Here is a 24,765-nt window from a genome sequence, read left to right as displayed (position 1 = left end):
TACAGACATACAATGGAATATTATTCAGCTGTAAGAAGAAATGAAATCCTGATAGATGCAACAACACAGATGAACCTTGAAGACATTATGTTGTAGGAAATAAGCCAGACTCAAAAGGACAAATATTATACGGTCTCACTACTATGGACTAATTATAATGTGCAAATTCTTGGAGATGAAAGTAGAGTATAGGTTACCAGGAGATAGAAAGAAGGTACAGAATGGGGAGCTGATGCTTAAAAATTGTACAGAATTTTTAATAAGATTGATTATAAATGCTTGAAAATGGATAGAGGTGATGGTAGCACATTACTATAAGGGTAACTAACATTGCTGAAATATGGATATGATTATGGTTAAAAGAGGAAGGTTAGGTTGTGTATGTCACTAGAAGGAAAGCTAGAGGTTAAAATATGGAACTGTATAACACAGAGACCTCTGTTATGGGCAATGACTATGGTTAATTGTACAAATATAAGAATGGACTTTATGAACTAGAACAAATGTATGTACTATTACAAGGTGTTAAGAATAGTGTGAAATATGGGGAAAAGACAACTAATATGAACTATGGACTACAGTTAGCAGTAACATAATATTCTCGCATTAGTTTTAACAAAGGTACTATACCTATGCTAAGTATCAATAATATGGCGGTATAAAGGCTATGGGTTTTTGGAAGCAATGACAATGTTCTCAAATTGATTTTGGTGACAAATGCACAACTCTATGATTATACCCAGAGCCACTGATTGGACACTTTGTATGGACTATATGGTATGTGAGTAAAATTGTTTTAAAAAAAGTAAATGAAGCAGAAGAATTATCAAATAATACTAAGTGTTCATATGTAAGCATTTCTAAAAAGTGGACATTCTTCAGGAAGGTTATCTAGAATGTTCATTTGGACAGATTTTCAGCATGGGTTTCTAAAATGATGACTTATGAAGCTTTACGGTATATATGAAATGGTAGAGTTACTCAACTGATGTAATCACCCTTCAAATTTGTATGCATCTTGAAATCATCATTATATATTTCTCTGATTATAAAAGCAATAAACATTCATATTTGAAAGATTCAGAAAGCACGTGACAAAAAAATTAAAATCACTCATAATCCCACCATCCAGAAATCATTGTTAATATTTTCACATATATTGTCTCATCTTCTTTCTTTATGTATATCCATCTATCTATATATTGATTTAGCATTTATTAGATGTGGCCATTTGTGCAAAAAGGATGCACTATTCAAAGAAAAGCAATTTACACTTTTTTCAGTGTTCCAACATGTACTAAATATTCTCTATGGTTTATAAAAGTCATAAATTAATATATTAAGATCACAAAAGTACTAATACACTAGAAATAAGCTCCCAATGATACATATGCTAGAGCATTCTTAAAAATTCAAATATTCAGTCTAATTGAAATCATAGCATTGATTTATTTCAATATGGCTTTGTCATTACATTCTCTGCATTACCAAGAGGCAAAGGTTTACCATCATTAAAGTGAAAACAATGGATATTTGCTCCTTAAAATTATGTGCAAATTAATTGATGACACCCTCATTGAGTCATGATTACTTTCTTAATTAACTAATTCTTACATTTCTCTAAGTTAAGAAGACACAAGGCAATCAAATAGAAATATTGATTGATGATTGTTTTGATGCTGCTCAGTATTTTCGAAGTAAACATATTCACAAGGAACATTAGAATTACTAATTCACGAAACACCTTCCTGACCTAAGTGTGCAAGAAATAGATTATTTCATGCAGGAGGAAAATGAACAGTGTAAATCAATCTATTATGTTGTAAATTGGCCTGGGTGCATGCTGTAGTCTTCAACACAAGTGGCTGTAAGGGATTCTCAGCCAAGAGTAGACTCCTATTGGGGACAACAATGTCACAGCCTTGATGACAGTTTCCTCTTGACTGTACCAGTGATTTTACCATATGGATTGTCTAAAGGCAGCAAGACCTGTAGAAAAATCACATGTTAACTTCATAGCCACTCAAATATCCCTCTCCTTATTCCTATGAATCAATATTAAAACAACAACCTTTTAAACAGGAAGAGGTACATGCCCTACAGTAAAGTCATTTCATGCATGGAAATGCCTTATTTTTCTGGCCATAGTTGAGAGATGAGTCAATTTTTCAGAAAATTAAAGAGTTTGTGAAAAATTGTAATCATGGGGCTATAAATGTTTCTAAAATGCATTATATATCCCTGCCTTCTAATTATAGTGAACATAACTTGACCTTTTCTTGATGACTCACTTTGAGCATTAATCATTGTCCAACGCTCTGAAACAGCCAGGCCCTCAGAAGCAGTTGACGTCTGCCATTAGCCCAGTGAATTTTTAGCATTCTTCTCTCTTTCCACCCTGTCATCTGTCACTTCTTGGCTATTGCCAGTGTCCTAACTCCCTGCTTCTCATGTGTTGCTTTCACTCTGTATACACCTGCTGGGTGAGAGCCTGAGAGCAGCTCCAGCCATTCCCAAGATACAGCCACACATGGGGACAGCTCGCTCAGCCACTCAGAGCCCTGACCTTAAGGAACTTGGGCCTTCTTGCCTCCCAGTCCCTGGCTGGGCTCCAGAAGAGATCTGCAAGTCTAACTTGTTGGATGAAGGGACACCCCGACAAGCCCTGGAGCTGGAATCAGGGCCAGCCTAAGGCATCAGGACCCTAAGGAGTCCCTCCTCTCTCTGCCTGGGGTCCTGAGCTGAGCACTGTTCCAATCCAGTCATGAAAGTCTGATCTCTTTTCTGTTTGGGTATCCATTGTTTTGCTTCTCACGAACTTGGCCAGAATTTTTTCCAGATCCTTCTTTTGCCTGTTAGAAGGTAGTCATTTAAAAAAGGCTTGACATCTTAATTAAAGAAATTCTGGAAATCAACATCCAACAATTTACTTCTTGGGAAGTGAATAGTGTTTGTCCTCCTTTCTTCTGAATTAACAGCACATGGGATCAGGGGTACTCTTTCCCACAGCTCAGGGTTCTATGTCACCTACATTGACACCTAAGAATGACCTTTGTTCCCCAACACTCCCCCCAGCCTCCATGCCAACAGCTGATGGCAATGCAAAGCCATGTGGAATCCACCAGGAGTCATTTGCAGAACAGAAATAAGGTGATGGCCCAGAGGGACTGTGACGACTGAGGCTGCTGCTGACTCAGCACGTAGGCTGCTGACTCAGCATGTAGGATCTTCTGGAGACCCCTTTGCTGGCCTTTACCCACCAAGAGACATGATGCGAAAGCAGCACAGCCATGTTCACTGATGGCCCCTTGCCTCTCTTGCTCCTTTCCACCCTCCAAATAAAGCTACTCAAAATGTTTTCTTTTTCCAATACCAGAAGCCTGTAGAAGGATGGACCAAATAGAGAAATCCTATCATTTTGAATGTGGTCTAAGGAGGAGGGACAGTTATGATCTCCCAGGAACTGACCATGAAAGCTACCTGTCAGGACTTCAGGCCATTTAGTCAGACACACTGAGTGGGTTAATCATCTGCCATGGCTAAAAACAAGTTAGGGTAAGTGCTTTATTACAAGACTAGGTTTCCTTTCAAAATAGGAACTTTCTCATCTTGCCTTCAGTAATTGCAATTAGAAACACAAGTATTCTTTCATCTTTTCTCTGTGTATTGTATGCTATTGAACTGCCTACCTAACCAAAAGGTAAAGATAATGGAAGAAAATGAAAACAGTATCTTTTTTAATTTTTTTGCCACATGAAGGGAGAATAATGATGCTGTGACTTTGTGTGGCACTCCTTGTGTGGCACCCTTTGGGGAAGTGGATTTCAGAGCTGGTTTCTTGGGCATACTCCATTCTTTCTTTGTCTTCCCCCCTCTGCAGCTTCCATCCCTCCACTTCTAGGGTACTCTAATCTAAGGCATTGAAAGGCCCTGGGTCTAAGAGAGCTCTAATCTGCAGCAACTATAAATATCCCCCCCAAGCAACAGTTGCTAAGAGTTTTAGTCAATGATATTATCATGCCAAGTTTAAAAGAAGAGAGGGGGTAGGTGAAGGTACTTTGAATGTTTTTAATTTCTCTTACCTCTTCCTTGTTGATCAGTCCCATTTTGGACATGTCTATGTTAAAGTAATGAATGTTTGGCAGGCTGATTTCCATATCTTCTATCTGGAATTTATAATAATATGTGTTATTTTGGGCAACTGTAAATCTATCCCTTGGTTATCTCTCTTCGCACCAACCAACCCACTTACCTACAAGCCCATAGTTGCTCAGGCTTCACCTCTGCCTCTGCTCCCCTCTGCTGCTCCTGTACTGTCCAAAACTGTTCTCTTCTGTAGTCCTATTCCTAGTTGGTGGACCCACCCCTTCTTTCCTCACTGTACAAAACCTACTCCTCTGAAAGGTAAGGTCTCCTTGGATCAGAATCCTGGGACACCTCTCAGACATTCAACTGGTCTCCAGAAGGTGGTAGATCAACCTCCTGAATTCTTCTCACTGTGCTCATGCCTCCTCAGGCCTGTCCTTAACATTTGCAGGCCCTGCAGTAAGAGTATAATTGGATGCCCATATACCAGATATCTAAAGATTTAAAACTTATAAATCAAGCTAACAAAACTTTAAGTAAAATATGTTCTCTCTTTCTAATTTAATGAATATACCTTCATGACAACATGAAAGACCAGCCTTGAATTTAAAATTCTCTGGTGTTCCATTCCAGGACGTGGCAGTGTGGGAAGAGCCAGCCCCCAGGCCTGGGCCACCCCACTTTCTCTCTTGGACTCACATGGGTGGACACCCAAACCTACATTACAATTCCCAGCCATACTCTTGCAAGTGGCTGCCCCTTTACCAACCCTCAGGCCTGATGGCACATGCACCAATGACATGATCTGTCATTCAGAGGACTGATCTGTGGAAGTGGCCTGTGCCGGCTCTTACCCATTTGGGTAAGAGGTACTGGGGGCCTCCGTATCTAGAGAATGATCTAGAAGGGAATGTATGGGCCCCTACAGGATTAATTTCCTCAGTTCCACAGAGTCTTCACCCAGTGAAGAAAGGCATTGCTGAGGAAACCCAAGGGGTCCCCTGAAGTGCTGGGCCATGGCAAGAGTCCCTTTTGCCCAGATAAAAGGGTGATGCTCTCCCTCTCCAGACCCACCACACCTCAGCTCAGGCTTCCCTCCTTAGTAGGTTTCTACAATAGCATCCCAAAAACTCTCGCTGCCTGTAGTATTACAATTTTAATTCATCTTATTTCTTTCAGAATGATCTTTCTAGAATGCAAATCTGGTCACATCACAACCTGTTTAATCCCTTTAGTGACTCTTAAGAGCTTTCAGGATAAAGTACGGACTCTACAGCAAAGCGTATGATCTGGTTCCTGTTCACCTCTAAGTGCACAGAAATATTTTGACTCCTGGAACGTCACATATGGTAGACTCTTAACAGTAAATGATTCTGCCATGCTGTCTCCCATCTCTGTAACCGCACTTCTCCCTCACCATTGAGTGTACGACGAGGTAATGGCTATTGACCCTCAAGATTCTGCACAAGCACCTGTGTCCCTCTGGAGAGCCTGGATGGCCCTATCTCTTAAACCTGAGTCAGGTGCCCTCCTTTGTATTTCTGTGATACTCTGTTCTCTATTATATTGTTAGTTTACTTGTTTTCTTCTTCTGCTAAAGGATGAGCTCTTTGAGGGTAGGAACTGTGTCAAATTTATCTTTGTGTCTCTCATGTGCAACCTGAGACCTAATCATCACTCAGTAATATCAAATGAGGGGATGGATGGAAGGAAGGAAGGAAGGAAGGAAGGGAGGGAGGGAGGGAGGGAGGGAAGGAGGGAAGAAGGAAGGAAGATTAAACATCTCTACAGCTATCCTTTATTCTTTGGCTCCCCTGAAACATAGGCCTTCCATCGTATGACCCCTCCTTCAAGGCATTCTGGTGTCCTGAATATGAGGGTTAAATGAGTGGCAGATTGAAGGGACTCAAAGAATTTCCAAGAAAACTAAAGAACCACAGCAGTGGTCTGGGTTTTCAGGTTGGACACATTTTTCCTTTTTTATTTTTCGCTCTCTTCTCACTTGTGATAACAAGCTTTTGAACAATAACAGATGTCATTTTTCACGTGTCTTACAGTTTCTTATTTTAACTCTCAACTCTTTCTCAGAGCTGACAGAATACACAATCTTCAGAATGGCAAGTGACAAAGCTCACCTCAGGAACCCGGCTCAGGGAGAGCAGCTGGATGTCATAGAGTGTCTTCTGGACAGAGGGCGAGTACTCGCCTTTGTCGTATGGCCCAGCGAACTTCTCCAGGACAATGTCCCGAATAGTGTCCCTAAAACACAGAGATGTCTCATAGGCCAGCCTTTTAAGAGCACATTATAAAGCTAAGAAGCAGTGTTTTCTCTGCCTCTCCAGAAAAGTTTTATTCCTCATTTTAGAAGAGATTAATATCTTTTCATGCCCCCAAAAATCTCACCTCGCATACCCCTACACACACATACACATACAGCATTCAACAAACATATTGAATATCACTAGACTGTCTTCATAGCCTGGTACCAGGGTCAACTGAGCATTCCATGGATTTTACCCCTCCATCCATGTTTGGAGAACCTGTGCAGATAGATGGCTTCCAAGTGCTCTGACCCTCTTACTGCTCAGCCTGGCTGCTCCCTTGCGTTGTCACATTTTTGGAGGTTTTACTCTGTGCCAAGGTCTATGCTAAGTATATTATATGATTACATCATTGAATTCTCTTTAACATACCTGAGGCAGGTACTATAATTATCCCTCATTTAGAGATGAGGAATCTGAGCTTAAAAGTTTCTTGATTCCTGGAGCTGCAAGGATAGCTCAGTGGTAGAATTCTCGCCTGCCATCCGGGAGACCCGGATTCGATTTCTGGCCTGTGCACTCCCCTCACCCCCACCCCTGAAAAAAAATTCAACAAATGGTGCTGCAATAACGGGATAGTAACATGAAAAAAGAATGAAATGTGACCTCCCCACCCCACCATAGAGTCTACAAAAAAAAAAAAAAGTTTAGTGATCCCCTCCAGGTTCTTTGCTTAACTGGGAGGCCTAGACAAATACCTTGACTCTGGCATGCTCAACTGAGGGTTCCTTTCAACATAATTATATCTGGTCACTTCCCATGGGGAACACGAAGTAAAAAAGGAAAGAGAAGACCCAGACGAGGTTCTCTTTAAGCATTTTCGGACCTACCTATCACGTAATAAAAGGAGCAGAGCAAAACTGTGACAGTGGAAGGAAGCCACCAGATGCAGATTCCAGCTTATCATAAAGTAGAAGTTTACAACAATTGGAGCTTCAGCAAAGGAATGAAATGCCTGGTCAAAAAACAAACTCTGTTTCTGGGAGTTCAGAGGACTAACTAATGACTGCTTGTCAGGGATATTGGAGTAACAATTATACCTTTACATTTTTAAGGCATTTATTATTTATATAAAGAGTTTCTATGCACTTTGTGTCATTTTGAGTTTAGCCTAGGGTGATGAATCATTCCAGTTTGTTCACAGATGTGGAACTTCCCAGAATGTGGGACTGTCAGTGCTAAAACCAGGAAAGTCCTGGCCAAACTAGGATGAGAGGGTTACCCTAGTTTAGCTCTCTCTGCAACTATGAGGTAGCAAGGTCAGATATTATCTTCTTTTAGTACAGTGGTTCTTAAAGTGTGGTCCCCTATCCAGTAGCATCAGCATCACCTGGGAGTTTACTAGAATAGCAAATTTTGGGTTCCACCCCAGACCTACAGAACCAGAAACTCCGGAAGTTTCAGCAATCAGAATCAGCCAACTTGGGGGTGGGGCCCAGCAATCTGCATTTTAACAAGCTCTCCAAATGATTCTGATGCATGCTAATGTTGGAGAATGACTGATTTAGTAACTTCAAAAGCACAAGGTAAGGGAAATCACATGGTCTATTCAAGGTCACATAGCTAATAAGACATGAGAGTCAAGTGCAGATTTACTATTTTAACAGAAGGGATTTCTGAACAGTGGGAGGCTGAATTGAAACTATAAGTTTCCCATTCAAATCTAAGATTCCATGAAATGAATGAAGTCTGAGGCCCTGGGAAGAGGGCTACTGCCATCTGCCCCAGCACCAGGCCCTAGCACACACTTTCATACCAGGTAGCTTCAAAGTCCACGTCTCTGCACTGGTGGTAGAGCCACTTGCAGTACACTTGGGTTGCAAAGCACCGATCCTTCACCTCAGGGAGAGTGGTGAACTGGTCCTTAATGAATCCTTCAAATCCAGACTGAGTCGTTTTCAAGACCTTTAGGTCTTTGATTCCAGAATGAATGACTGGAGGTCCTGTTTTAAGTAAAAAGGTAGGAGAGGCTCACATCATACACGAAACAATGCCTTCTCACTGATACCTAGCTCTGAGGAATGTGGTCTTTAAAACATGGTGCACTATGTTTGTAAAAAGAACCACATCACTGCTCCATGCTTTGTCTTCCTTTCTCTTCTGCAGTCTGAGTGGTAAGGATGGCGTCCTTTCCCTCTTTCTGGATTCCCCAAATTCCTACCCTTTCCTGCTCTAGGAAAATTGAAGATCAAATAATAAACCTCCAGCTTGTGATGAAGCCCACAGAAATGAATACCTGCTTGTCAGTTATATGCAGGGGTATCTTCCAGGCCAGATAACCTTACATGGAAGGTAACTCTGCTGGTTTGAAGCTGTTATGTACCCCAGAAAAGCCATGTCCTTTAATCCTCATTCAACATTGCTGGGTGGAATCTTTTATTATTTCCATGAAGATGTGACCCACCCAACTGTGGGTGGTAACTTTTGATTAGATGGTTTCTGTAGAGATGTTGTCTCCACCCACTCAAGGTGGGGCTGTTTACTGGAGCACTTTAAGAGGGAACCATTTTGAAAAAACATAGAACCAACAGAGCCCTCACAGCCAGAGACCTTTGGAGATGCAGAAGAAACCAACCCACCACCACCCCTCCAATCCCCACCCCAGGAAAGCAGTTGAAGAAGCTTGGAGAGAAAGCTAACAGACGTTGCCATGTGGCTTTCCAGCTGAGAGATAACCCCCCAATGTCATGGGCCTTCTTGAGCCAAGGCATTTTTACTTCATTGCATTAGTTTGAACATTTTCATAGCCTGGCCTTAATTTGGACATTTTCAAAACCTTAGAACTGTAAACTTACAATTTAACAAATTCCCTTTTTAAAAGCCATTTTTTTTGGTATATTGCATGCTGGCAGCTTTTACAAACTAAAACAGTAACCATGTTGAAATTAGTTAATAACCTCCTCAAGAACCATTGCTCATCTGCCATTGGCACTGTGACTCCTTTTATTGGGTGTTGTCCTTATGTTGACCACCTACACTGGAGAATGCACCAATGGCCACCAACTCAAATGGTGACTCAGTTCCGTCGTGGTAATGAGCTTAGCAAAACCAGACAATCTCATGCATGATTAGAAGTGTAGGCCTAAAAACGAAGTGTAGGCTTGACTGAACCTAAGCCGAGCCTGGGGAGATAAGGCTGGGGATCCATGAGGCATCCATCTGCCTGAGCTGATACCTTTAAAGACTTTTGGATTTGGCTACAGGAGAAATGAGGAAGTTGGTTTGTGGGTCCTGGGGGACAGTGGGAAGAGTAGAAAATAATGGAGAATATAGGACACTCCTGCTGTCCCTGACACCTCAAGAGGTGAATGGAGGAGGGGTGATGGGCATAATCTGAGAAACTGTCTGTATGTGTGTCAAGCAGTTCTGGCTCAGGGCCCAGGTGACAAGTGAGCCACAGAATTAGGGAGGGGGAGATTCTCTCTTTTTCTATGCAGAACACACTGTTGCTCCAGCAGTTTGGTGAAGCCTGAAGAGAACTTGGAGCCCTGTGACACACTGAGAAGCCCCAGGGTACAATGTCACATTCTTCCACTGACACGGCACATGCTGTGCAGAGCCACTGGGATAGCGTTTGTAACCAATGAGTGCAAAGTCCTTCCTGAGCACATGTAAGACTAGGTGCTCTCATAAGGAAAGGGTGAGAGAGTTTGGCTGGAAAGTTCTAGCCGTTTTGTAGTGGGAATCTACAAGGCCAAGGGACTTTGAGCATTAAAATTTCCATGACCATAACTGTATGTGCAGATTGCTGAAGCAGGGGTACACTTCATGGGACAATTGGGTACAAACCGCCAACACCAAAGTGCCATGGCAGGATTATTAAAATCACCTCTTTTCAGTCTCTAAGTTAGTCCTGACTAACATCTGTTCTTCTTGACCTGTTTAGCCTATAAATCAAGGGCCTGAGGTGTCAGACTTCACTACATGGTCTTAGTCATGGTCACAGTTAAAGAGAAAGAAAGTAGCTCATGATCCTCAATTAAAATCCAGGGTAGCTCAATAATCCAATTGTGTATGTCTCCTGAATGGTTTCAACTGCTGTGGTTAACTCAGGAGCTGTGGGGTTTCAGAACTAGGGAAATAATGACTATATTTCAATATTTTCCCTTCATGTGTGTACCAACCAGAGAGAGTAGCAGCCAGGGCTCCGCGGTAGACCTTATGATAATATATGTGCTTATTAAATAGGATGTTCTATGCAGAGGGTTCCAGGGGAACAAAATGAAAATGGCATTTGTTTAAAATTCTGCAGTTCTCATTGAACGCTGTGTCTGAAGAATGACAATGAGAGACATCAACAATGTCATAAGTGGTTACAACACTCAGGCCAGAGAATGATCCTCCCCAACACTGACCACAGAGCTGTGTTAATTAGGTTCAAAGAAGAGCCTCGAAATGTATAAAGACAAAAACTAATAAAGATTTGTAAACATGGTTACATAAATCAGCATTTCTAAATGTAATGTAGAGCTCATCAGAGTAAGACTAAGTCTCAAACCCAAGAGAGCTGCAGAAGCAATCAATAAGTGTCTGTTGAATGAATGAGTGAGTGTTAGAGTGATTCATGTCAAGGAGTAAGTACCTCACAATTTAGTCTCTTATCCTTCTAGACAGTTCATCTCCATTCATTTTTATCCTTTCCCTTCCTGATCCCCTCAACTTTCACAGTGGGGAAGACAGAGGGTGTCAACACTGGCTGAGAATCTCCTAACTTTAAGCATGCCTTTGGTTGCTGTCTTTATCCTATTTAATCCTCACAACCCTATAAAGTAGATATTTTTATAGAGGCAGCTTTTAATCATCTGCCCATAGTCATATGCTAGAAACTGGCAGAGGTGGAATTTGAACTTAACACCATGTTATGAAATTGCATGTTTGTCTTTCCCTTTTGGGGATCACTTCTAAACCACATAACATTTCTTTCTTCCTTTAATTCTCTTTCCCCATTTCTGTACAATAAAGGGTCTTCTAAGGATCCATTTAGTGTGCTTTAAGGGATTCAGGCAGAGCCCTCAGCCTGAAAAATATTATCTCCATTTCTCCAAAATGGAGATTGAAACAGCTCTATTAGAAATGGTGACTCCGTGCCTTGAAGATTTTAATCCTTAAAGATTTCCTATTAAAATGCAAAGACCCCTTAAAACTGTGATGCCTAAAGCCTTTATAAACTAATATTGAAATCTACTTCCAAACATAATTTCTTCTAGAAAAACAAAATCCTATAGAAATGAAACATGCATTTGCTACCACAAGGGGAGTGCTGATGGCTAGTGGGAACACTTGAAGGAGGAGAAAGAGAAGATAAAGGAGAATCTAAGGTAAACTTTACCTACTTCATCTGTACGTCCATGTAAGCCAATCAAACTTTGGATCCTCCAATGGTCTTAATCACAAAAGGATTCCTGGATGCAGCATGCCTAGTGGTTGAGTCCAAGCCTTGGGACTCAGATTCCCTGAGTTTACATCCTAGTACCCACTCCCCTCATTTATAAGTACTATCCCCCTGAGAAAATTACTTAACCTTGCTGTACCTTAATTTTCTTGTCTGTAAAATGGGGAAAATAATCAAAGCTACCTCCTACAATTGATATATGTCTAACATGCAAAGGACTTAAGAGAATGACTGTCACACAGGAAATGTTCTACAAATGTTTGTTATTATCATGAGTTTGCTACAACTGAACATTTTCCAATAGATTTCAACCACTTGTAAATATGTCCCATGTTTCACAGAGGCTCATTGCATTCTGAAAACTGTTTCTGATGAGCTATCTCTGTCTGCCTCCAGCCCTGGGGTGAGATTTATTGACCTTAGGGGAGTGACTGTCTTGCTAAACAACTTTGAAATGGTCTACTTTCTTGCTAGAATCTAAAAATGGAAAAAGAAGTTTTGGCCTTTGGTTTTACACAGATTAAAATGTCTCATGTTCCCAAAGACAATAACTATTGCCACCGTTTGGGCAAAGCACAAACCATTGGCTCTGGCACTCTCATCTTTCTATGAGCAACAACAACAAACTATTTTCTTTGAATGTTAAGACATTTTTTTCTTGGCATACATTACACACTCTGGAAGAAATCAGATAGCTTATTTTTATCTTCTTTCTTGGCGGTGCCCCAGCTTTCTGAACACTGGTAAGAACCTAACTAAGCCTTTCAAATTCATGGGCCCATCAACTAAAAATTCGATGCTTCACACACTCAAAAATTCCAATTTAGGCTAACAAGAAGTTACCGAACCAAAGAGACTGTCCCTTTCTAGGTTATTTCCCATGAAACCACTTAATCAGCTTTTTTCCCCCTTTTTTTCATCACAGTTGTGGAATAATGCAAAAGGGAGATTTTTCATATTTTGCTTTGTGAGAACATAATTTTTCTAGCTTTTAGTGTCCTCCTACACACTTAACAGATTGTGGTTTATCTCTCAGAGAAGCATACGTCCTACCCTTTAGCTCTCTAAGGGAAAGAAACTCACTGAAAATTAATAGAAAACAAGCCACATTCTTTGCATCAGGTGTCACAAGCACAAAGCTTAACTGAGCCAAGAAAAAAATATCCTGACATGAAGAGGATAATTGCTTCCACGTTTAACACCTACAAAAAGGACATAAATAGCTGAAAGAAAGATATTTTAAAACTATAAGTCATTCTAGTAGAAAATCTTAAACTTGTAAAGTGCTATGAAAAGTAACAATCAATTAAATATCATTTGCCTGAAAGTCCATTTAGCTCATGCAGGGAGAGTGAAAGCTCCTCCTGGAAATTCTGGATGGGGAGAGAAATAACATTATCCAAATGGAAGAAAGTTAACTGGGCTTTTTTATAACTAGGTGATGGTCAAGATGATTCTAAAAGACCTTGTGTTTTGCCAAGAACTTTCCTTTGGAGGAACTGAAGAGTGCTTTAGTGTTGATATCAGAAGGACATAAACAGATTTCATATCAATGGCTATCTCTGTCTTGGGTATCCTACTTTCTCATTTCACTACTTCCGCCCAGGACTTTTCACTTCTAGGACTTCAATTTCATCAGCCCCTTTCCTCAAAATCATTCTCCTACTCCCCTTAGCCTACACACCAGTAGATTTTTTTCCACTACCAGAAGATAGTTTCTTTTATTTGGGATATCTTCTCCGTTTCCTATTCCTCTGCTTAGCTAATCTGTAGCTCAATTTTTACAATTATTGTCAGAATTGGAGAAATTTCATGCTAAGGAACTGTGAACTTGAAAATGCACACAGATATTTGCATATTAATACTTATAGCAGCATTATTCACAATAATGTGAAGTGGAAACAACCTAAGCGTCCATCAACAGAAAAATGGATATACAGAATGTTGTATATACATAAAATTAAATATTATTCAGTCAAAAAAGGAATGAAATTCTGATACCTTTAACAACATGGATGAACTTTGGAAATATTAAGTAAAACAAGCCAGACACGAAAGGACAAATATTTTTTTATTCCACTCCTATGAAATTAGAGTTATAAATTCATACACAACATGATCCCTGATGAATGCAAGTGGCTGAAGGATGCACTGAATGACAAATAGATTGGCAAACGACAGTGTATACTTATGAATGAATGGTGTGCTGCTACAAAAAAGGAACAAAGTTGTGAGGCATGCAACAATGTGAATGAACATGTGGGAGATTTGATGAGGCAAAATAAGCCAGAAACAAAAGGACAACAATGGTATAGTCTCCTTTAGAAGACGCTTACAAGGAAACAAGGGTCTTGACTGTAAGCAGACACATTTAGTCCAGAGTGATAATTATTATTTCTGGATTTCAAGAGGCTGTTTTATATATATATATATAAATATTTATATGTATATATATATATATATATATATATATACACCTGATATTTAGATATAAGAATGAAGCTGATCAGGTTGGAGTTAAAGTAATTCAGAACACAGAGGTAAGGAAGACAGTGTCTGTATTTTAGAACCACACATAGTCCTTGAGACCAAAGGAGGAAAGGTTTATTTGGTCTGAAACTGAAATTTTCTGTAGCACACAATCTAACTCAACCTATCTGTGTAGCTCATTTGAACAACTGAAACACAGGGTGCCCAGAATAAGAAAGAGGTCCTTTAATCCTGTATAGCCTAATGTAATGCCTGGACACATCCTCGACTATATTAAGCAGATATTCAAGAAGTATTGGCGGGCCGCGGTGGCTCAGCGGGCAAAGTGCTTGCCTGCTATGCCGGAGGACCTCGGTTCGATTCCCGGCCCCAGCCCATGTAACAAAAACGGAGAAACAGAATACAATAAAACAAGAAAATGTTTAAAGATGTTTCCCTTTCTTCCTTCCTTCCTTCCTTCTATCCTTCCTTCCTTCTCTCTGTCTTTCCTTTAAAAAAAAAAAAATAATAATAATAAAAGAAGTATTGGCAAAGTCTCTTGCAGGATGGGAGAAAAAATATGGAACTATTAAACTTTACCATCAGGAAATCCCCTAATACTGTGTCAAACATTAGGGACACCCAAATCAATGGGCCATACACTTGATCTTCAGACTTATCCTTGAGATGCTTATGTATATAGCAGAGAAGCTTAGACTACCTATAGGCATGCCTAAGAGTTACTTCTGGAGGACCTCTTTTGTTGCTCAGGTGTGACCTCACTCTCTCTAAGCCCTATTCTGCAAGTAAAATAATTGCTCTCCCCCCTATGTGGTACATGACATCCAGGGGTGAAAGTTTCCCTGGTGACACGGGAGATGACTCCCAAGGATGAATCCAGCCCTGGCACCGTGGGATCAACAATTCTATCCCGACCAAAAGGGGAAAGGTAGTGTAACTGTGGTAGTTAGGTTCAGGTGTCAACTTGGCCAGGTGATGGTGCCTAGTTCTGTTGCTGTGGACATGAGCCAATATTATATGAACCTCATCTGTTGCTCATTACGTCTGAAGTCGGCTAGGAGGTGTGCCTGCTGTAATGAATGATGTTTGATTTAATTGGCTGGTGCTTAAATGAGAGAGCTCAACGTAGCACAGCCCAAGCAGCTCAACATACTTCATCTCAGCATTCGCAGCTCAGCCCAGGCCTTTGGAGATACGGAAAGAGATCACCCCGGGGAAAGTTGTTGGAACCCAGAGGCCTGGAGAGAAGGTCAGCAGAGATCACCCTGAGCCTTCCCATGTAAGAAAGAACCTCAGATGAAAGTTAACTGCCTTTCCTCTGAAGAACTAATGAAATAAATCCCCTCTTATTAAAAGCCAATCCGTCTCTGGTGTGTTACATTCCAGCAGGTAGCAAACTACAACACTCGGCTACTGCACTTCCACTTCCAAGGCTGTGGTATTCCCGATAACACTTATTTGCCGAACTCCAGTCTCTTTGCAGTTCTTTTTCAACCCAAACTTCTTAACTCTCCATAGCACAGACTGCTAGGTGTTCAATGAATCTAATTCCTCTTTCTCCTGCTGTGCTGGTTTGGAGTTGTTATATACCCCAGAAAAGGCCGTGTCCTTTTAATCCATTCCTGTGGGTACAAACCTATTGTGGGTGGGATCTTTTGGTTAGGTTATTTCAATCGAGATGTGACCCAGCCCATTCAAGATGGGTCTTAATCCTTTTACTGGAGTCCTTTATGAGGATAAAAGACAGAAGAAGCCCAGAGAAGCTAAGAGAGAACCCACAGAGGAAGCCCATGGAACCTGAAGCTGAAAGCAATGAAAACCGGGAGCGAAGGACCAGCAGGTACTGACCATGTGCCTTCCCCCATGCAGAGGTGTCCTAGATGCCAGCAGCCTATCTTCAGAGTACAGGTATCATCTTACTGATTCCATAATTGGGACATTTTCACAGCCTAAAAACTGTAAATTCTAAGTTTATAAACCCCATTATAAAAGACAACCCATTTCTGGTATATTGCATTCTGGCAGGTTTAGCAAACCAAAACACCTGGATACCTAGCTAGTTTCATTTTCTAGCCTCCCTTGCAGTAAGTATGGCTGTTTGATTGAGTTCTCTCCACTTAGAGTTGTGTCATTTCCAGGCCTGGTGTTTATGAAAAGTTTTGCCCCTCCTTTTCCTCCACCAAGCTCTTTTTCTTCTTCATGGTCTACTATGCGGACCTATTCTCAAGGTGACGTTGAAAAGTATTTAAAATGTGAAAGTTGCCATCAGCCTGGATTCCTGAATAACTTCATGGAGCAGAGTAACCCCACTCCCCACCTCACAACATACACAAACACTGAACTGGACTTTTACAAAAAGATGTAAACTTTTATTATGCCAAGTCATACCTTTGTGTCTATTTGTTATGCATCTTGCTACCCCAACAACTATCCCTGATTTCTTGGAATGCTTTTTTTTCCTGCTTCCATGATACCACTGTCCCCAATCCTCCTCCTCCTCTTTCTCTCTAACCCCTCTTTTGTCTCCTCCATTAAACTTCTCACCCCTTAAACTGGGTAATTTCCCCAGGCCCTCTCATCTTTCCTCTTCTCACTTGAAATATCTTTCTGGAGTAGTCTTTCTCTCTATGACTTTATCTACCATCAGTCTGTTCATGGTGCCCAAATCTATTGCCATATCATATTCCCAAACTCACCAGTTTCCCTGATTATTTCCTCCTTGTATATATTCTCCTTAGTCAATTCTCCTAGTCCTTTCACTTTAGGACCAAGCTTAAACCCTCCTTCTCTCTAGCCCTTATCCCTATCCAACCACTAAGACCTCTTGGTCAGACTTCAGAAATACCTCACATAACCCCCTCACTCACCCCCTAGTATCTCCATCTCTACTGCTACTGCCTTAGTTCAGATTCTATCGTTTCCCCGTCTCTGCAACAAGTCTCTAAAAGTCACAAGACTTACTCTTCCTCCAGCCTGTTCATCATATTTTGGTCAGAATTACTGGAAAAAAGTGTGCATGCAAATACACACACACATATCAAACATTAAAGACCTTCCCTGGCTCCCCAATGTCATTCTAAACAGTAATAATAGCTCTCATTTAAGGAATCTTTCCAATGGGCCTCCTTTAATTCTCTGGACCTTCCAATAAGAGGGCAACTATCATTCTCATTTTGCAAATGAAAAATGACTGAGGTAGTATAAGTTACTTGTTTGTGGTCACAAGGTTATTAAGTAGTGGAGTTCAAATGCAAATACAATTCAATCTGGCTTCAAGGTCCATGGGCTTAACCACCAGGAAAAATGTCCTCCCAATTACACTCAACTTCCTAGTACAGGTTAGTAACAAGTTAGTACATCTTGTTAGCACAAGAGTACACAGGGGGGCGGGCCGCGGTGGCTCAGCGGGCAAAGTGCTTGCCTGCTATGCCGGAGGACCTCGGTTCGATTCCCGGCCCCAGCCCATGTAACAAAAAACGGAGAAACAGAATACAATAAAACAAGAAAATGTTTAAAAATGTTTCCCTTTCTTCCTTCCTTCCTTCCTTCTCTCTGTCTTTCCTTTAAAAAAAAAAAAAAAAAAAGAGTACACAGGGATCTTCAGAATCCAGCCCAAAACGACTCGTCATCCTTATTTCCATTTCTTACATTCTAAGAACCAGACTCACCGAATTTGATACCTTTCCACAAATGCTTTGCTGTTCAACAATTAAATTACCTGCCCAGTAGAATATTCAGCATACTATCAGCAGAAGCTCAAAATAGTTTCATTCCCCACTTCCATCCCTTCATCACTCCTACCCGTACATACCCTGTTTCTTCTGCCTATAAATCCCTTTCCTCCTTCTACATCAAGCATATTTTGAATCATTTTTCAAAAGTCAATTAGAATATTTCCTTTTGCTCTGTCAAACTTTCCAGATGGCCATAGGAAGAGCTTGTTTTGGCACTTTGTTCCCATCACAGGTCATTAGTCTCCCCACTGTACCCATAAATCCCTGATAACTGAAGTAGGTCTGTTTATGAGTCTGTGTCTTGTTCACCTACTGAGAATTCACTAAGGTCATGGAATATCTTCTTTATCTGTGTATCTACAGCTCGCAGCATACATAATAAGTTCTCAAAATCTAATTGTTGACTGAAGAGCATATGAATGAATGACATAAGCACTTTTCACAAATGTTCTCATTTTAAAATTTTCTCCCCTGAAGTCTAATTTTAGCTCATGCTATTATTTTACATAATCAAAAGTGGAATGAGGAACGTGTCAAACATCTCAAAAGGCGTTGTAACAGTTTAGAGCTGTGCTGATATGGTAGCACTAGATGCATGTGGCTATAATCCTTTGACATATAGTTAGTATGAATTGAGATGTGCTGTAAATATAAAATACACACAGAATTTTAAAAACTTAATTTTTATAAAAATAATGTAAAATATTTCATTAATAATTTTTTATATTTACTGCATTTGGAAATGACAATATTTTGGATATAAGCGGTTAAATAAAGAATATTATTAAAGTTAATTCCCCCCCTTTGCTTCTTTTCTAATGTGGCTATTAGACAATCTAAAAGTCATATATGTAGGGTGGGCCATGGTGGCTCAGCAAGCAAAGTTCTCACCTGCCATGCCAGAGACCTGGGTTCAATTCCCGGTGCCTGCCCATGCAATTAAAAAAAAAAAAAAAGTCACATATATGTGATCTCCATTATATTTCTGTTGGACCATGATGGATTAGAATTTATAATTTTATAAAGGAATAATTTCACTGGGTAGAAAAGCACTGGCCTTGGAGTCAGGAAATTTTGCTTTCTCTCTCTGCTCTGAAGTTACATATCCAAGGCAGGCAGGCCAGAAGGGAAGAAGAAAAGAAAAAGGAAGGGAGAAATGGAGGAAGAAGGAAGGAAGAGAGGAAGGAAGTTACATTTTAACTGACACAGCTCAAAGTTAATATAGCACATGATTACACATTCAGGGGATAAAAATTATTTTTTCAATTTTTATAGGAAAAATAATTTTACAACTGTTAATCAGACACTGAGAAGGACCCAGCTTTGTCCAGAGTTTACTAGAGATAGTGAAAAATGTTAAGTGATAACTGATACACTAAAACTTTTTAAGGAGGTCATATCCCAATAGAATAGCAATGAGAAGGGACTCTGGGGTATAATCTAATGTCAGAATACACATTCCCATTTCAGATTTAAAGGCTTTTTATGAATTTTAAATCTGAAATTTCCATATGACAGTCTCTGCATTTCTTAACTTTATTATTCCTGATGTTTATTAGATATCACCTCAAATTCTTACTGAAGAGAGCTAAAGATGAAGGAAAGAGAAGAAGAAACAGAAAGGGAAGGGAAAGGAAGAGAAGGGAAAGGAAATAAAAATAAAAATAGAAAGTCCAGAACTGACACCCTGTATTTATAATAATCATTGAAGTCTGCTTTTTATTGGGATATAGACAACTCTACCATGCTTGGCTCCATGACCCTTAGAGGTCTTCTAGCTAATTCTTAGCCGCCACTGAGTCTGCTCTGACAACTGTAACAAATCAGTGGAAGACAAGCTTGAAAAATTTTAATAATTTTTTCTAAATTCAATGATCAGTACTAATAAGGTCTGTATTACGACTATGTTCCATAGTTACTTTTTAAATTTCTCGGCAAATAGAATGAATTATATAATTGTCATTGCTAGCTTAAATGAGATTTATTTTATAGTAATTATAATAATATCAGATGTTTTACTATTATGATAATAATATGATATAATAATAATGATTGTTATTTATTAAGTATTTCCTATAAAGGCCATTATAATTATCGCATATGGGGCAAAAATATTGGTCAGAAAGTTCAAAGATTTGGGTTCTTGCCAGTGTGTCTTTTTTTTTTTTTGACTTACCTCAGAAATATATAAGAAAAAAAATTATCTACCCCGCTTTATCCTCAGGTTTGTTGCATAAGGAATTATTTCATTTTTATATTTTTAAGATGAATATAGATTTATCTTAAATTATATCATATCTTAAATCTATATTTATATTAAAGTTTTAATGTAATCCAAAGTCACAACATCCATTCCCATTTCAGATTTAAAAATCTTCAAAATTTGCTACAGTTTTCCTCAGTGTTAATAAACAGAGTTGCTCAGAAGGGAAAAGAAAAACGGAAAAGACTATTCAGAATCCAAACATGAAAAATGTTTTCTCACCACTCCTCATCTGCTCAACCTCACAGAAGTGTGTCCCAGTGGCAGTGTGAATGAATGCATGAACATGCTTAATTCCATTCTGAAAATTAGGAGAAAAAAAGGTTTCCAGTAAAATATTCATATATGCTATAAAGTCAATTTCTTTAATTAGACTGGGAACACAAAGAAGTGAGATAACCTTTTCGAAACGCTTCCAGGGGACTTCTTCCACATAGACTTGAGCTCGGATGACATGGTTAAAAGAAGAAAGAAAATGCTCACAGATATTCATGGCAAAGGCTTCTATGCTTTTGATCTGTAAAGCAAAACAAACTGCTAAAGAACAGAGATAGCTGCCTCATTTTAAAATAATGTGCAAAAACCCAAAACCCCCTTTCAGGATCAATTGCTTTTAAGAATCAGAGAAACACAGCGTTAGGAAGCCCCTGCGCCTTCTGATGGGTCTTATCCCAGCTCTTCACTAGAGCTCGCAAGTGTTGTTGACACATTACCGCCAACAGGTGATATTCTATCCTGTTTTTATAAGAAACCCGTTTTGCAGGAGAGCAAAAAGTATCGTAACTTGCAGATTCCACACATGGTGACCTCTGTCGTCACCCACACCAACCGCAGTGCATCTCGCCACATTCTGGTCTCTTGGTGAGGTTTGTAAATGGCTCCCCAGTTTCCCTGGGCAAGATAGGAATGACGAGCCACCTCAACTTCATTGTGTTGCATGCAGGCCTTCAACTGACGATCCCCAACTCTCTGCCCCCATAGAGAAGCTCCCCACTTCCACCCAAATTCTCCATGTTACCTTCTAGGCAACGTTTTACAGTCCCAGCAGAGTCTATGAGTTATTTATTTGTTTTGCCTGTAATGAAGGTGGACTACTTGTACAGGTTTCTCCAGAATAGTTTTGTTTTGTACCTGTTGTCCCAGAATAGCATCCTATTTCACTCTCAAAAGTGTTCTGGTTTGGATAAGAAATTATGTGGTCTATCCATAATGAAAGAATGTACATTGCATTTAACGTCCAGGTCCTTTGCTTTGCTGCGACCTCTCCCGCAGTACAGGAAATCTAAGACTTGGTGGGACTGTACCACAGTACAGAGAGCCTTTTCCCATAGCGCTGCCGATGCTGCTGTGCAATTCTGGTTAGCAAGAAAAGGCTCAGGGTGGAAAGAAGCCTCCCAGAAACTATATTTCAATTAGTTTGCTCATTTAATGCATTATGGAGGTGGATTTCATGAAAAAAAGAGACGTTTTCTAGGCTACGTTTCCTGTCTTCATAGACTTCTTAGCAAATAAGTTATCTTGAATTGTCCAGAAATCTACTGTTGGCCCAGCTTCACTCACACTGAAAGAAATTCGAGGTGGAAATGCTAAAATCGCAGGTTCTGTCACATCCAAGACCAACTAGAAGGCACAATTAATCACCATCTATGAATGGTAAGTAGTAAGGAAGTAGGGAAAATTAAGGAAGCACTACAATTTGGACAAATGAATTTCAACGATAAGAAGAAATGTCTTATACTCAAGATTTTCTTCCACAGTAACAACAAAAGAAACGATATTTTCTTCGATAAACACATACCCATTTGAAAAGAAAAAAAAATAGGATTCAAAGAAATATATGAGAGCAATGCGTAAAATTATTTTATGAAATTCTCTCAGGACATTGATTTGATGATCCTAATTAAGAGATGACACGTAAATTCGTCAGGCCAGATTCTCAACCTAAAAGATGCTGCAGTGAGATAAGAATCAAGAAGAGAGAGCAAAGATGTAAGTTTAAACAGTCAAAAAAACTAAAAATTTAAAAAGTAAGCTTCCCTTCAAGGCTTAGAATCTTAAGATTGAAAGGGGAAAATTTTAAATGGCCTAAATGTAAAAACAACAAGCAAATTTAAAAAGTAAAGAAAACCCGAAATAAGCAAGGAACTCCTCCATTCTGGATTACAGTGAATTCTGCATTGAGGGTAAAGGTGGCATCTAAGAACAAGAATGGTGCATACCCCTTTGAATTTTGCCAAAGCATAGACTGTGTTCTTGATGGTGTCCGTGGGAATGATGTCTGAATTGTCTCCATACAGGTAATCTTTTTTGGAACTCAGAGTAAGTTGTACCGAAGTTGAGACCTCTTTAATGGTATGGTATTTTCCATCTCGCTGAATATGGAGAACTTTTACCATATCCTTGCCATAGCCAGTTCGAACAAACTCCACATCATCATTCTGCAATGAAAACATAGTATCTCACATAAGACTAATGGAAAGCAAAACGTCAACTTCAATTTCTTTAAGCCCTCATTTTATCACACAGTTATAAACGGTAGGATTTGGAATTTACATGAAAGCAGGATCCTGTCCTACTTTGAAGAAGAATGAGAACTTGTAGGGAGAAAAGAGGATCTCAAAACAGATGAAAATATATCAGATTGGCCAGAAAACAGAGAGGTAGATGGCTTTCTGGATAACAATAAAAAATAATAATAGTACCTCCTGGGTCAAACTATGCTAATCTATTCTGTTTTATTTAATCTCTGCTAACTTAATCCTTATAAAAGCTCTGTGAATTCAACTCATTCCCATTTTCACAGGAGAAACTGGGGCTCAAAGAGCTTAAGTAACTTGCTCATGTCCATATAGATGAAGGATGGAGCCAAGATTCACACTCAGATTTGCTCACCCAGATTGTACAGCCCATTAGGGGTGCTGTTTAAACTGCCTTTACTCTATAACACTTCTTGACTATGTTAACTGGAAATAGTTATAGCCGCCTTTTTTATAGGGAATGGCATTCTGGAAAAAATGGCCCATGATCAATAGAAACAATCTGAAAATTGCATCTTCTACTTGCTGCCAGGAAGGAGAGTAATTAGTGACAGGGTCCAGATTACCTTTAGGGGAGTAGAGCCAGGGCCATATGGCTGCAGGGAAAGCTGTGCTTTCAGGGAAGAGACATTTAATCAAAAGCTTGGTGATTGATTCATTAATACTCCTGTCCTCTTACTGCTAGAATCCATAAGATTTGTCCCTGAGCTTTATGGGTGGTTGAGAAAAGAGGCAGGAGGGACAGAAAAACCTATTTCATTTAGTATGGAAATTAAACATCAAAAAGGTAATTTAAAAAGGTGACAAAAAAATAAAAATGAATAAAAAGTTACAGGCAGTGAGTCTGGGGAGGGGAACAGAGGAGCCTCACCTACAAGTTGTTCTTAGGATGCTCAGATATATCGAGGGCTGCCTAAAAATGTATTTGAATACATACTCACCAGGCATCCTGAGAAGAATTTAGAAATACCAGCCAACATCAGAAATTATTATTATGTTCGTAATCAAAGTGGAGGGCTGTGTTAAATCTTGGAGAATAGAGTGGGAGAAGACATATCCTTGCTGGTCATTTAATGGACCCTGAGGATTAGAGGTGTCTGAATTTCGTCCTTCCTACATGGAGGGACACATTTAAGAGGCAACCCTTGCCTCAAAAGCCTCTGACCCAACCTCAAGAAAACGGTCATTAAGAAAACCAAAAGAACACAGGTGAAGGATCTTAATAAGACTGTAATAGTGACAGGGAAAAAGACAATGTTATATTGTGTAGAGCAGCTTTGGAATCAGACACCAAATATCCAAGCTACGGTAGATTGGTTTGTGGAGTGGTACCTACATGACAGATAGAAGATTAAACAGTGGCCACCCCATATCCCCACCATGTTCTCCCCTCCAGCTTCATCTTAACCGTCATCCATCCAAAATTCTGCTTTAGCATCCTGAGCTAATTGTGACTCCTCAGGCTCAGTCATGCTGTCTGTGCCTCTGGGCTTTCAAATTTACTATTCCTTCTCTCCTGAACACTCTTTTCCTCCTCACTATGCAGCCATCAACCCCTTCACTTGCTGTGAGGGTTTGAAGCTGCATATATCCAAGAAACGATCATGTTCTTAAAGCTAATCCATTCCTGTGGGTGTAAACCTTTTGTGGGTGAGGTCTCTTGATGAGGTTATTTCAGTTGAGGCATGCCCCAAGTGGGTCTTAATTCCCTTACTGGAGTCCTATACAAGAGATGAGATTCAGAGAGGAAACAGAGAAGCTGAGAGAGAACAACACACCGAAAGCCGGAAGAAACCACGGAAACCGAGGGGAAACCATTGAAGCCAGAAGCTGGAAGCAACGAAACCCGGGAGAGGAGGGAGAGACCAGCAGACCTCGCCATATGCCTTGAAGATCACTGGTAGCCCACCTTTGGGAGAGAAAGTATCACCTGTTGATGCCT

General features: G+C 39.9%; 1 protein-coding gene across 1 annotated transcript in view; it reads right to left on the bottom strand.

Moving 5' to 3' along the window:
- Nucleotides 1-249: 249 nt before the first annotated feature.
- Nucleotides 250-24,765, bottom strand: part of LOC143650106 (uricase) — a 33,596-nt gene continuing 9,080 nt past the window's right edge. The window contains exons 2-8 of the mRNA XM_077120471.1: nucleotides 22,506-22,724; nucleotides 20,687-20,803; nucleotides 20,509-20,587; nucleotides 8,164-8,350; nucleotides 6,222-6,345; nucleotides 4,083-4,166; nucleotides 250-1,989 (exon numbers count right to left, since the gene is read on the bottom strand). Coding sequence (XP_076976586.1) covers nucleotides 1,915-1,989; nucleotides 4,083-4,166; nucleotides 6,222-6,345; nucleotides 8,164-8,350; nucleotides 20,509-20,587; nucleotides 20,687-20,803; nucleotides 22,506-22,724 — 885 coding nt within the window. The 3' untranslated portion in view covers nucleotides 250-1,914. The remainder of the gene's footprint in view (nucleotides 1,990-4,082; nucleotides 4,167-6,221; nucleotides 6,346-8,163; nucleotides 8,351-20,508; nucleotides 20,588-20,686; nucleotides 20,804-22,505; nucleotides 22,725-24,765) is intronic.

The sequence above is a fragment of the Tamandua tetradactyla genome, chromosome 11 (assembly GCF_023851605.1).
Source record: "Tamandua tetradactyla isolate mTamTet1 chromosome 11, mTamTet1.pri, whole genome shotgun sequence".
NCBI classification, from domain to species: domain Eukaryota; kingdom Metazoa; phylum Chordata; class Mammalia; order Pilosa; family Myrmecophagidae; genus Tamandua; species Tamandua tetradactyla.
This window is presented reverse-complemented; position numbering and strand designations above follow the sequence as displayed.